This window comes from Falco naumanni, chromosome 1, assembly GCF_017639655.2.
Source record: "Falco naumanni isolate bFalNau1 chromosome 1, bFalNau1.pat, whole genome shotgun sequence".
In the NCBI taxonomy this organism is placed as follows: Eukaryota; Metazoa; Chordata; class Aves; order Falconiformes; family Falconidae; genus Falco; species Falco naumanni.
The window spans coordinates 16,280,562-16,295,617 of NC_054054.1; the positions used below are offsets into that span (position 1 = coordinate 16,280,562).

At 36.0% G+C, this 15,056-nt stretch overlaps 1 protein-coding gene across 4 annotated transcripts in view; it reads right to left on the bottom strand.

The window, feature by feature from the left end:
• Positions 1-15,056, bottom strand: part of LRBA (LPS responsive beige-like anchor protein) — a 412,366-nt gene that overhangs the window by 98,139 nt on the left and 299,171 nt on the right. For all 4 annotated transcript variants that reach the window (XM_040582452.1, XM_040582440.1, XM_040582445.1 and 1 more), the window contains one exon: positions 14,566-14,685. In XM_040582452.1, the coding sequence (XP_040438386.1) occupies positions 14,566-14,685 (120 nt within the window). The remainder of the gene's footprint in view (positions 1-14,565; positions 14,686-15,056) is intronic.

Below are 15,056 nucleotides of genomic sequence, written 5' to 3' on the forward strand. Positions count from 1 at the left end.
TAAGGATTTTCTCCTGGATAAGGGCAGTGTTTCCCTGTTTTGTAAACAGACCTGCAGCTTTGGAAGTCGTCATGTATTCTGTACAATATGCGCTAGGATATACATACACATATCTAAGTTACTATGATCAGAACCTTATTTACACACTTCTATAAACATTGCAAAGTCTTGGCTTAACACTTCATAGAAAAAAGCCTATTACGAAATAACATATATATTTCTGCCCTTAATATATTTTAATAGTGCTTTTTGGTAGAACTTGATGTTGAGAGTTAAATACACCCAATAACCCTGGCCATTTGATGGATTTAGAAAAATTGTGCCACTAAATTAGAGAATTTGCTTCCTTTGTAAAGAAAGGATCAATATGTGTAATTGCTTCAGGAAGTGTATTTCATAGCAAATGACTGGTGTAAAATTGGTCTTCCATACAGCAAGTGCAAACTGCATGCCACTTAAGAAGCAGAAAAAAAAAAAAAATCAGACTGCCCCACTGGCTTTGTCTACAGTGGGTGTAGTGTGCAGCTACGTCAGAAGCTCAGTAGATCAGATCTGAAACCCAGTCTTGACATGGGTCAATGGCTCGGTGGTCTCCCAGATAGCCCCTCAGGGCCAGCGATGGCATGAGCAGCTTTCCAAATGGCTGAGTGCAATAGGGAGGTCATCAGATTGTGGACAAGGTCAATCCGAAGTAGCCAGGGCAAAGACAGGAAAGATCAAGCAGGAATTAAGCTATTATCACCTCCATCCTTGTGTGAAACACTGCTTGGCTTTGAATTGTACAACTTTTTGTTTACAGTCACCTTAATTAACTAGGCAGGGTAAAAACACGTTTCTGTACCAAATGCTTGACAAGTACTTGATAAAAAGAGATCTGAAACTATTTAATAGGATAAGGGAAAGAACAAGAATGTGGCAAGGATAAACATTTGTAAAAAATAAAGTACTCTGAAACAAGTTTCTGTAGTTTTTATCAGCACAGACAGAAACTTAACAAAGAAAACCAGAGATACTGGACTATTAATTTGATAGCAGCATAACAGCATAAATATGAAACCATACCATGATTCTGAATACTTAAAACATAAGCTCATTACATATGTTACTGATGGTTTATTGGTTTTATGTATCTATATCTATATATATATCTGTACAGCTATTCATTAGTTTCTTTCAAGATCAGAAAACATTTGGCTTTCTAGAACACACATTGTTTTCATTACATTACACAGAAACAATATGCTGCCTGGAAACTTAAAAGTTATCAGTAACTTCTGTTAGTTTGACTATTAGAAACTTCATAAAACGTTATTTCATTACTCCAGAAATGAGTTTTCAGAAAGTTTTTCACTGCCACCATAATACATTTTTATAAAAAGAGCTTCTTTGTTATCTGATTTTCTTACCTTGACCATGTGCCAGCATTTACACATGGGAAAAGGGAGTGCAAATGGATACACTGGGCTATTTTAATTGAGTAGTATTTAGTGCTTTTAAATGGCTTTATACAGATGAAAATGACATTAGTTCAAGGCCAATGGTTTTTCCTAAAACCAGCAAATAAACCTGATAATAAAATATTTAATTTTAATCAAGTTTCTAAATATTATTTATGCATTTGTAACTGCAGTCCTTAAGAGTCCTCCTCAACTCCGTTTCTGGGGTCGTCTTTTTTCTTACAATATTTACATCGCATGCATATACACTAAGACAGCAGCTGCTGACTCACGTGTGTGAGTTAACGTATTAACTCCATTAATGATGGAAAATCTTGGACACCTGAGAACGTAAAAAAAATATTTAATGCACCTTTTGCTTGCCTTTTTTTTTTTTTTTTTTTTTTTTTTGAGGGGGGGTGGGGGCAGCGGGGAGCAGGGGAAGGAGTTCTTGTGGTTTTGCACAAATACCACGTAAAGATGCAGGACCAGCCACAAGGGCCAGACTGAAGGACCGTTTAGTATCTCACATGGAATGGTAACCAGGACTGGAAGACTAACACAGGGCAAATAGAGTCTTTCCATGGATATTCTGTCAGCTTCTTACAGTCAAATGGTTTTGACCTAATCTGCGCTTCTCAGTTTAAAACCATGGGTTCCTCACTGTAGCTTCCCCTACAAAGGTTTTCCCTTTGGCTAGTCTAAAACTGCTTCCTAACAGTTCCAGTGGATGGTTCTAGTACCCGTATTGTGAGAAAGAGTAAATATTAACTCCTTATTCATTCTTGTATACGCCCTTCTGGATTCCATAGACCTGTATCATCACATTCCTCTTCAGCGGTCTCTTTTTGCAAGCTAAAGCATTCTAGTCAATTTAAATTCATTCCCTCTGGAGGTCTTCCCTGCTGACTAACCACTTTGGTTGCCTTCATACTTCAAATTCTACTGAATCCATTCTGAAATTTTACACACTCAGCACATGTACAGAAACAGTAAAATTGTCCCACATTTCTTTTGTTTATATGATTTCATGGAAAAACGAAAACATCTGTATGATTTGTTGAAGCTCTTGCTTTAGCACAATCCTGTTGAAAATTAGTTTCAGGAATTCCTCTGTTGGAATTACAGGGTATAAAGACAGACATACTTATGATAAGGAATATTTCATTCCTCCTACCATGGTTCTGATTTCATTACAACTGACGAACCACCTCACGGTGAATATCAACATGAATCTAACACACAGTATTTATAAAAAAAATTAAAGGTAAAATTTGCCATATCAGGATTCTTACTAAAATGCTTATAACACTCTGCATATAATGAAAATACAATTTTTCTCTAAGAAAAATTGCCCTCTACCACATGGAAATAATGATTCCTAAGGAAACTTCACTAAAAAAATTTTTTTTTACAAACAAGTAATATCAACAGAATGTCAGTTTAACACTGATAATTTATTTTCATGTTTGTCACAATGCATTAATAAAAACAACTATAAAAGATACTTTGTTTCTTTATTGTAATGAAATGTTATTGTGTCCTTTTCTTTTGTTTATTAAATAATAGACAGATGCATTTTAAAGCAGAGTTATATGATCTGCAAAGGTGTCTAGAAACAGTGACACATCCCTAAGAATATTAAAACATAAGATACCAGATTTTCAAACTAAATTATTTGACAATAACATTAAATGATATTAAGCCTATATATAACCTGTCAAACTAAATAATACAAATGCATATTAGAAATCTGGGTATTCATTCATATTGCCACATTTCATTTCCTCTCTTAAGTGACTTAAGTAGCATTCAAAAATATTAAATATTTATTAAAATATGCACAAAATATTAAATTAATTCAAATTTTTTTTTTTTATCACACGGCAAATTAATCATTTTCATGACTGTGGGGTAGTGTAATTTCTAAGTACCCCTGAATTTCCCTCCATCTGCTATATGTGTGTTACTTCTCACAGAACTAAGAAATTGCCTCAAGACTGCCTGAAATTCTCCCAACTTGTAAGAAAAATACTTCAGCAGGTTTCCATCACATTTCTAAATTGAATTAATGAAGAAATTAATTTTGTCAGTGTGTGATCATCCTGTTAAAGTTCTAAGAGATTATCTTTCAAATAATTCCTAGTTTAAGAAAAATATTAAAATCTTTAGTAATTTACAATTAATCAAATAAAATTATAACAGATCCAGATATTTAGTAGATTAATGAAATACATGATAATCACAATTAGCAGTTGATTCATTATGGATTAGTAAGTAGATTTTAAGTAAATACTTTATTGCATAAAAAATGCATCTTGAAGGCACTTTAAATCCTGTTAGTCAATACATGCGTTATACATTCACAAAATTATTTCACTTTTTACTGAGGACATATGTAAAAGCATGCAATGATATTTATTGACCGTATTTATATACTATGTAATACACAGTTCAGGATAATTTGACAAAGAAAGAGGAAACAAGTTGCATACATTGTACTACATTCCTTTCCTCCATTTTTTTAAACTATCTGGGGGTGGAAAGGACTAGAGTGAATCATAAAAATATCTAGATGAAACCTTGAAAGGTCATCTTTTCCACCTTTCCGTTCACAGAGAATCACAATCATGTATTCTGGAAAGTGTTTCTGTGCCTTGTTCTTTTAAAGTTTCCAGGGATGGGGATCCTATGGATTTCTAGCATTCCTCCACACCACTTTTGCCCCCCTGCACCAAGGGCGGACAGCACGCGCCCCAGCACCATGGCTGGCACGGCAGCACACTGCAACAGGGAGTATGCAGCAGACTTCAGCTCAATATAAGAAAGAATTCTTTACAGTGAGAATAACTGCTCTGGAACTACCTCCCCAGGATTGTGGTAGGGTCCCCATCACCGGAGTTTTTCAAGATGGGATTGGACAAGGTGCTAAGTAACCTCACCTAGGCTCCCTTTCCTGTGAAAGGCTGGACCAGATGGTCCTTCAAGGTTGCTTCAGCCTGGGCTGCTCTATGATTCCATGAAACGAAGCGCATGGTGCCTGCTAGACAAAATCCCCAGCAGGGCAAAAGCATTAGAACTGCCACTGCCAAAGCACTTCACGTTTCTGTCCTTGTTCTTCTTTTCTGCAAAATAAACAACCTAAACCCTTCAACTTTATATCACTGGTCTCATTTTCTAGAACTCTGGTCATTCTCCTTTGGACTTCAGCAAACTTGTCCGTAACTTACTTTAAGTTTGCTATTTCAACAGCTACACAAAGTTTTTGAGCCGATATTAAAAGTGTTTGTTTCTTTTTCAATACAATTATGGCTGGGTATAACAGAAGTAGACCACAGACATCGGGTGGAATTTTCCGATCCATACACCCAGATGTCTATATTTTTAACTGCTACAATTCCCACAGATTACCTTAGTGGATCTGACTGAATTTAGAAATTGGGGTTTTTTTTAACTCAGAGAAATATTTTCTTGTTATAGATCTTGGCAGAATTTTACAGAAAAACAAATCTTTCATGAAAACCAAAGATCTGCATCCTAAATATGTTAAAATTTTTGCAACACCAGACTTTTTTTTAACCACTTTATAGTTAAAAATCTGAACTACTAAGTACCTGCTTCTGAATTTTGCTAGTCATTGCTCTTGGACATCTTTGACCTTGCTACTAATATGACATGAAATTTCTCCTATACAAGGGTAATGTTGCCAGTTTGGCAGCAACTTTATTCCTTTGAAACTCCCATCTATTAGATGTGGAAGTATAGAACAATGCAAAGCATATGTAGAAAAAACTTATCAGGTTACAGGGTGTCTAAGCATGCTTATGTTAAGCAGCCTGTTTCAATAACCATGAGTTGCCATGTTGCAGAGCTTGTATTTTTTTTTTAATCTGTATTTTAAAGAAAGTCAAGAAATTTGTCATCCTCTAGTTTCTGAATGTTCCAGTAGCTTGGAACTCTGGGGTTTCTTGCCTCTAGGACCAAGGTTTAAACATACCACCTCTTTCAATTGGTTGTACTCAATCCTGCAGCTTGTCAGTGCTCATGGGCCCATCTACAGCAATCTCCATCTCCTCCAAAAACATTTTAAGTTTCTTGGTCAATTTTAGCCTAACATTACAGCAGGTTATGAAGATAACTAAGTTCCTAAAAATTTAAAAACAATAAGCAGGTGAGTAGAGCCATTGTATGTGTGTGTCTTGAGGGGCCCAGTAAGTGCAGCGTAAGTTCAGATTTAGTGGACTCCACACAACCTACAGAGAGAAGGCACCGTAACAGATGTCCCATCACTGAAAAATTCTTAATTGGAGGTTTATAGATATTTTGACAAGTCAATCAATTGCAAGAAGCAAGCCCATAGGAGACAAAGCATCATCTGTTCTAGTACTTGAAGAGAAGGGTATTTTTTTCCTTCATAGAATGTTATAACTATTAATAACAATTTCCAAACATGCAAAACCTGGCTATTAGGTAAACAGAATTTTCTCAAGGCCCACCTTAATGTTTACTGCACATAAAGTTCAATAATGGAGTCCAGATTCTCAAGTCCTCTTACAGACTTAGTAATCCACGTAACAGTCACAGAAACTAAGCAACACCACCAGTATTTAAAATCGTCATTTATTCATTTTACTACAGAACTAACTTGTCTACCATAGCAAAGACTTTCCACACAGGGTTTATGCTTGTTTGGATAAAATACATCAGTACCCACAGACAGGAACAGGTTCAACACTCCTATAAAAAAAGGACCCAGTAATTCCTGTGGATACTCAAAAGTTTCCCTGGATGTGCTTCTTTCAGAGAAAGTGTGTGAAAGAGATATGCCATTACAGGACATATTATGACTGGATCTCGGTATCATTTCTTTATCAGATGTCAATGGATATTTTTTTAAATGAACGTTTTGCATAGGCCTTTAGGAACTCACAGCTGAAAACTTCAGCCTGGATAGCTTTTAATTCTGTTAGCTTTGAAAGTTATTTCACTCAAAATATGTATAGGAAAGGAAGAAAAGTAAAGAAATAGTGAAGGACTGAGGTACATGGGCCCATTATACAATTATCTGAGCATCCATCTGATGAGATCAATGTATTAAATTATTTAATTTTGATTTTGCTTTACTGCAACTATTCCTTTATCTATTTCAATAATGTTAATCAGATGCCTTAGCTATATTTTAATGCCACTGATTATGAGGTCATGGCACCAAAACTCAATAAATCTTAAATATTACGTACTTGTACCCAATGTTTTCTTTATTCCTTTTAAGAACAATTTACAAAACTTGAAGAACAGCACATAACAGCACTATGATAGCTTCAAATAGATTTCGAGAATGTCCTATGGCCAGCAGAATCCTTGGTTTAGCACAGGCTAACTAGTTCAAACTTGGCACTGTTTCCATAAACTGACGGTATCAAAAACATTTTTGTCCAGGATCAGCTTTAGTCATTAGCACAGAGATGACTTAGAGGCAAAGAATTAGAAAATGGATGAAAATTGAGAAGAGAGAGGGCTACTTTCAGAGCTCTTTCTCTATTACAGCCTACAGTTTGAGACATCATTTTAGACCCATGATTATCACTTGTTATAATTGAGTTCTTCATCTCGGTATCCTATTTATAAGGAAATCATTATTATTATTATTTTTAGCATTCTCCTGCTTGTCAAGCTGTTCCCTCCAAGGACACTCCTGAAGAATGTTGGCCAAACCCATTATCCCACAATCTTACTAGCGTCTACATACACCAGATACCCACTTTAGTACACTCATAGAGGTCCAAGACAATATACACATTATAGCAGTTATTAAGCCAATCTGATTTTCTTTTTCAAAAGGTAGCCGCAATAGTAGACAGCGAAAGAAAGAGTAAGATGTTGCTTCATTTTCGAGAAAGACCTCTGAGAGTGTCTCACTCTCCCGTGACATTCTTTAAGCAAAGTAGAGAAATGGAGATGAGATTAGGTTACAATAACGTGGGAGTACCCAAGCTGGAAATCCATATTCCAAGAGCAGTTATCAATAGCTCCCTGTCACACTGGGAGGACACGGTAATGGGGTCTGCCCTGCTCCTAATACCAGTCAATAATCTCATTAATGACCTGGCATACAAGGTGCAGTAAAAAAATTCCAGATGACACTAAGAAGGCAACACAGCTGTTTGGAGGACAGCATAAGAATTTCAAATGCTCTTGAAAACTGTACATATATTAAAAAAAAAAAAAAAAAACAAAACACACCAAAAATCAGCAAAGTACTACACTTGCAGAAGAGGTAATACATGCAAAGAGCAACATGGGTAACAATTATGCTGTTGTAAACATTATGATAAACAGATTTCTCACAACAAGTTAGCTGTCAAACCAGAAATAACAACTGCTCCTGACCATGCGCAAATGTACTCACTCTTCAAAGAAAAACAACAACACACAAGGACAGACTTAACGTCTGTATGCCAGAACTTAGCCCAAGCCTCAGACTGAACTATTTTTCTATTGAACACTGTCAGGCTATCCATGTTTGCTTTTTATACGGTATTAACAAAACTAACCAGGATTGTATACACTAATAATGTGCAGTAGGAAGTAACTAAGTTACTAAATTAATTATCGTGCCTGTCTAGTACTTTAGAGGTACTAAGTGGTAGTCTGACAGAATTGAAATATATTTAATATTCTTAGCTTCAAAGCACACGGCTAATCATTTAAATGCAACAGTGCTGAGCTATTCAGTAAATAACAATGCCAGAGTGGTAGCGAGATACTAGCAAACTTCCGAAGGATTTTTAATTTGCGTTGCTTCAATAAATGGTTAGGGAGAACTAGGAAATTAAATTTTATGCAACGTATCACCTCTTGAAATCAAAATTTGAAAAGTTCAACGAAAGGTTATACTACAGTGCAACATTAGTTTCCTGCTTTGATCATTGATCCAAGGCTCTCACAGGATGCTGACAAAGATTGGTTGTGACCACACATATGCTTTAGCTTTCTCTGTTGAAGTGATACCAGCCAACGAGAGCCGCTTCCAAAACTAGCTCATGTTAGTCCTCCTTGTAATATATGATGTCTCCAACTAAGATTAACAATAATCTCAGGACAGTGAGTATCACTAACTACATTCATTCCCAAGGGGAAATGACTTCCTGTAATCAGTTCAATGGTTCCAAAAATCCACATTTTTTTCAGCTGGAACCTGAACCCTTCTTTTTCTTTTTCCTTTGTGCCCCCTACTCCCCATGCATCACAGTACAATACCGTTCACTTTGGCTTGCCACTTTCAAGGTCTTAAAGCTGGCTTCCCAAATCCGTTGTATTCTACAAATCAATGGATTAAACTGCTAGGTTTTCATCCATTATAGAGGTATCAACAGGAACGCAGAGATCTTATGGTCAAAGAAACTAATATTATTTAATCAGCCACAACAGCCAACTACATCTCTGTTCTCAGCCCATCAAAAATGCAAGGTAAAGCTTAAAACCCTTTCACTTTTTGAGAAATAAATAGTTTTTACCCTGTGTTTGCCATAGATTGAATTATATGGACAGTCAGATACTACAGCAAAGTCATTTGCATGTCCAACTATACCTACATTTTTAAGAGATTCCTCCCTTAAGTCATTCAATCTATCTCAAGTCCCTAATGAACTAGCGACTCCCCTGAAATAATTTTTGTTACCCACATCTCACTTACAAAGATATATTTTATAGCTAAAATAATTCTCTTCTTCATAAAGCTGCTCCCCGAGTAAATCTACTGTTGATCACAAACAAACTCTATGTTGTCTTCAAAAAGGCCAAGTGTTTCTTGCACTTATGGAAGTGGCAGCCCCCATCACACCTAGACTCGCATTCATCTTTGAAGGAGTCAGCTGCTTCAGAACAAGTGCACAAGAAAAATTCAAAGTTGAAATAAAAACATGGATTAATATTTCAAATTAACTTTGAACTTAGCCAAATACTTTTGTCAGAATACTCATCCACAGCAGAACAAACACCCGTAAATATAGAGTTACATAATTAAATCAAATACTAAGCCATTCTTCTTAACTACATATTGCTCAACCTCAAGAAGATCTCAATGAAAATAATAATACCTTAACACAAGCAAATATTTTCAACTTTAAAAACATTTATTATTCAGTCCAAAAAGCAATATATCAACCCCACCTGAAACACTGGAACGTGAAGCAGAAAGACTGAGGAATTTAGTTAAGGAATCTGCTAAAAAATACTAGACAGAACAGTAAAAATGTAGCTTACTTACAAAATAAAAGAGGGAAATGCCTAATTAGTTCAATGCTTTTAAGTATTTCATCACTTAGTCAAAACTGACTGCTACAAGTAAAACATTCAGGATGTATCTCACAATTTTGTTAAAGACAGAAAAATGTTTCCTGTGGAAGTCAAAGGTTAGAACATATTGTAAAGATCTCTGTATGAAGACTTTCTAAAAGGCTGTTTTTTACTTAATTTTTCTTATTATTTGCTTGATTTTATTATTTTTTTAATCTCAGCTCTGCATAATTTCCGTGAACACCTAACAGTGAAAATTGTTCTCAAAACAAAACACCTCCAATATGGCAGTTGCATTCTGTTAGCATTAGATTACAACAGGCATACAGAAGATGTGGGTTTAAAATATGTAACAAACAATGTCCCTTAAATAAGAATCCAAGAAAATACACTTCTTACACATTTTGTGAAAAAAAAAAAAAAAACCAAAACAACCCTCATCAAGTGCCTAATGTTTGTACAAATGACATGAGATAAAATCTCAGTTTCGCATGCAATTGCATAGTCTTCACAGACAGACATGAGCTGTGCTCACACAATACATTCTTACATGAGTAAAAGGAAAATTGCATATTGTTTTGGACAAAATCTTGGCTCAAATTAAGATAGTCCAACACCCTGTTGATATTAGAAAATAATAAATTAGATGTCAAAGGCTTTTGAATAACCTTTCTATTAGTCATTAATGTATTAGAGTTTGCAAATTGCAGACTTCAAGGAAATCACACTAGCTCTTGCAGTAAGCAAAATCTTCCAAGTTCTGAAAACAATTAAAAGAACATAAGGCTATCCATTTTTTAAAAAGTTTGTTTTGCTGACCTCAAGTATTTCTCATAATTACCACACAAGTTGGTTAAAACATAACTTCTGGGGTTTTTAATCTACTGAAAGGGAGATGGATACAAGCTAGACAGCTTTTCTATACACAATTTCTTTATTAATGTATAATTTAGAAATGTTAAGAGCTCCATCAATGACAGTAGTTGGCACAGGCGTTCTTTCCTTCACTTTAATTTTATAGATATCGTTCCTTTGACCCCAGTGATGCAGAAAGCAGCTTTCCAGTGCAGAATTATAAGGAAGTTGTTTCAGAACTCAGCTGGAATCAGAATATGGCATTTGCTGGACTACAGTGTTGTACGCTAAGGTGACAGCAAATGATGTGCCTCTCAGGACAGACCATGAGAAACTGCAATCATAAAATGATTACAGCAAATGATACTCCAAGATTACAGGGAACAAGTCTAAAACTTACAGGTGTTGTGTTTCACAGTATTTGTTGGCTGTAAAGCAGGTGGGAAAGGAACTCTGAAGAAAGAATAAACATTGGATACTCTTCATTTCCCCTGGCAGAGATTAAAACCAGAGGGATCTGTGTTCATTTAACTCCTTCCCCGTCTTCCTCCTCCTACCTTCCTGAATATACACATGCATGCACACATGCACATACATCATGCAAGATGGGTAAAGAAAGCATACTAGCCAGCCATGGGTTGTCTCCCATGGAAGTTACTGCTTCAATTGCACATATTCATGACATATGAAAACAATAACACAAAACATACCATTTAAGTAAGGCTCCTGTCATTAATTTCACTGTGACAGCAACATCTAATTTAATTTTCTTAATTAGCTAGTAAATAATTCTATTTACAAGCATGTATACAGTATGATGTTACCATTAACTACAGGAGCACATAACAATGACTTTATTTAGGCTCTTTGATGCATGTGTCAACTAAAGACGTTCAAGCACTTTACTAGCAAGCTAACATGTAGCACTTCTGCATGTAGAAAACTTCTAGAGGCGTATGGGACACTGCAGCCACGCATTTCAGAAACACTTGCAAGGCAGAGCAGAACACAGAATTATCAGGAAACTTGGTTTCCACAGCCATAGTGAGATATTGTGAATACAGGTATTTCCAACAAAGATGGTTCTGTGCATTCTCAAACTTCTTTCCTAATTCGTTCAACATGTCCTATGAAATCCTACCTCATCCTCCCTCCTGGCTGCTCATCCAGTCTCATGAACAGACTTCTCTAAACTATCTTAATACTCACTCAGATGCTTGACAGCAGTAGGATGTAATTCATGGCAATTCACCGACTCAGAAAGCTGCAAGCAGTTTCAAAAAGCCATCCACAACAGGACGGATGCCTCTCAAGGCAGGACCAACTTGCACATACATCATTTCCACACGATATCAAAGTATTTCTGAAAAACCCTCCCTACACTAATTGCCAGCGAAGCATTCATCGGGTTTATTTGTTCTGTTAGAAAGGTTATACTCACATCTAATCAAAATCTCCCAGATATCCAAGTTCGTTAATTCTCCAGCATAGGCAGCAGAAATTTTTTGTTTCTTTCTTGGAGCAGTCCCTATGTAACAGAATAGCCTTTAGGTTCCTCCCAATCTTCTCATCTTTTAGGCTGATGGTACTACTCAATCTTTCATTGCATCTCATTTTCAAGACCTTGCATTGTTATCATTGTTCCAGAGCTGAGATTTATGTTACACATTTTGAAAGTCATCTATGTCCTGTTAATGTATCTTGTATAAAATGTTACTCACTTTTTGTTTTACCACAATACTGTTAATTCACATGCACTGGCAATGTACTACAACCCTACACCTTTTTTTTTTTTTTTTGGACAGCAGATTGTTCCTTGTGTTATATTTTTGCCTAATTCTACAAAAATCTGCATGAAGACTACAGTTCTCACTTTTCCCTAATAAAATTTCATCTAACACCTTTCTCAAATAATTTTTCCCTTCTTCAAGAAATGCTTCCAATTCCACTACACTTCCAGTACCTTCCAATCCAACATAACAGAAATTGAGGCCTAACTTGTTATTATCCAGGAGAATTCCACTCAATACATCTTTCAGTTTTAATAATGAACCCCTGGTAACTATTCTCCAGGGACAGCAGATTCTTTCAGACAAAGTTTTCCCAGTTCACTCATGAGATAATGTCAAAAAATAAGATCATCATCTGCTTCTTCTCTGCTTATATGGTCTGTTACCTTTTCTCATCAGAAACTGTGATTGCTTTGACATAATCTCTTCTTCATAAATATGTGTTCCATTTGCTTGTCTCCTTGTTATCTTCCCGGTACTTAAACATGGTCTGATTATTTGCGTAAGTATTTTGCTGTGAATTGTAGTTAAACTCAGCTCATAATTTCCTGGGTCTCTTTCTTCTACTTTAAAAACTTCATACTTCATTTGTCTACCACTGCTACCCTTCTCCTCCTCCATTTCTCAAAAAAAACTAAAGCAGCACTCTGATTTTTTTTTCTGCCGGTCTTGTATGTACAAAAGAATGAAGCTCATAATGATCCGTCATTTTGAAAAAATTTAATGTGTTTGTGTTTTCCAAACTGCTCTTTCCCAATTTGATATAGACATTGTATCTTTTTATAAGTGGTATTAATCCCACTAGTCACTAGCCATCAATCCTTTCGGTGAGGACTCACAGATGCAAGAAAGATGTTACTTTTTCAGCTTTTTTTTTTTATATTTATAAGTGGTATTAATCCCACTAGTCACTAGCCATCGATCCTTTTGGTGGAGACTCACAGATGCAAGAAAGATGTTACTTTTTCAGCACTATCACTTGACAATTATCTCATTCCATTAATCTGCAGATCAATCCTTTCCTTAATTGTCTCCTTACTATGAATATAGTTATAGAATGATTTCATGTTACTTATGTCTCTTGCTAGTTGCATGACATTCTTGAGTTAGCCTCTGATTCTCTTTACATCATACTGTTCCACCCTTCCTTCCATTAAAAAAACCAATTCTGATATTACTCATCATATTTGAGGTCAACAACGCTTTCCCACCACTGCCAGCATCCTGCTCTCCTTTGTTCTCCTCCCCAGTTCAAAATATTCCTCAGATCCCAGACTAGATTTGTTTACCTCATTTCTTCCTTCAATGCCTACCTGCCAGAACCTTTCCTTGGAACTTCCATGTGCTCCTGCCTTAGCTTCTTGACCCACTTCATTCTAGGTCTCTTTCTACACAATGACTAATCACCAAATTAATTTATCTTCTATTCCCATCTACTTCTTGTTCACTGGCCAGTTCCCAGGCCCAGCGCCCCTGTTAGGACAGGTTCAATACCATGCTAAATTCTGTGTTTCAGCTTGGTATCCTCAGACACTTGGCTTCCCGTAGCCCTTTGTTTCTCTACACTTATACAGTCTTTCTGGAGGCTGCTTCCAGATCTCCCTCTCAGCATTTTATAGCCTGTTTATTCCTCTTGATAAGACTAGGTTTTGCCCTTCCTGCACTTAAATTAGCACAGCCGGCTCCTCCTGTTTGTCACAGTCAAACAAGGAAATAGGCCACTGCAGAAATTGCCAAAAAATGAGATTGGATGCCTAAAGCCAAAATGACATAAAGTAATAGGAATATAACTGCAACATTCTTATCTGAGCAGGGCAGAAGCATGAACGGAGTATTCATGAAACTTAGTGGTTAAAAACCTGTACCAGCTTCTACTGACTTTTCAAAGGCTTTAAACTTGTGCAGATGAGCAGACAGTGAAAACCCTACCTGTAGCACAAAGGCCAATTTTGCCATATTTCAGTCTTGGGGCTAAAAATGTTTGCTGAAGTTTTACAAAAGCATTCACTGAAAGATTCTAACAGAAGTAAAAACATATGTCATCTCCCTTGCATCTTTTCCCAAATGGTAGGATAGCTCCTAGACTTCTTCCTCCCCTTTTTCATAATGTGCGGTCTTATGATCACAGCTACGATAAAGGCAGATGCCATATAAAACATGTTAACACCTTTCAGGAAAGTTTTTACCTTGATGTCTGATGTGTCACGCTGACTATTGCGCCATGCTCTTGAAATAGATGAAAAAGTTCTATCTGCATGATCAAACTTCCCACCTTGTAGATTTAGGAAAAGTGTTGTAAAGGGTTCCTAAATACACACAAAAAGATTAATTAAAAACAGCAATGTATTTCTTTAGGAATTTTAGGGGGGAAAAGGGGATTTATTATTCTTTTGGGGTTTAGTTATTAATGATGCTACTCTTCTGGCAGACACATGATTAATTGCAAAGGCTTAATTTTTTATCTAAGAAGGAGAAATACAAACTGATGCTTATTTTTTCAATAAATGCTTTTTATACCTACTCCATGCATAAATATTTAGATAAAGAAAAGCAAATAAAAACAAACAAAAAAAATTACAAGCTGGAGGAAAAGCTACAGTCAGCTGTGACACAAGTTGCTCTTGAAAACACAAGAAAGCTCAGTATTTCTATCTTAGATATTTTTTAAACTGGCATG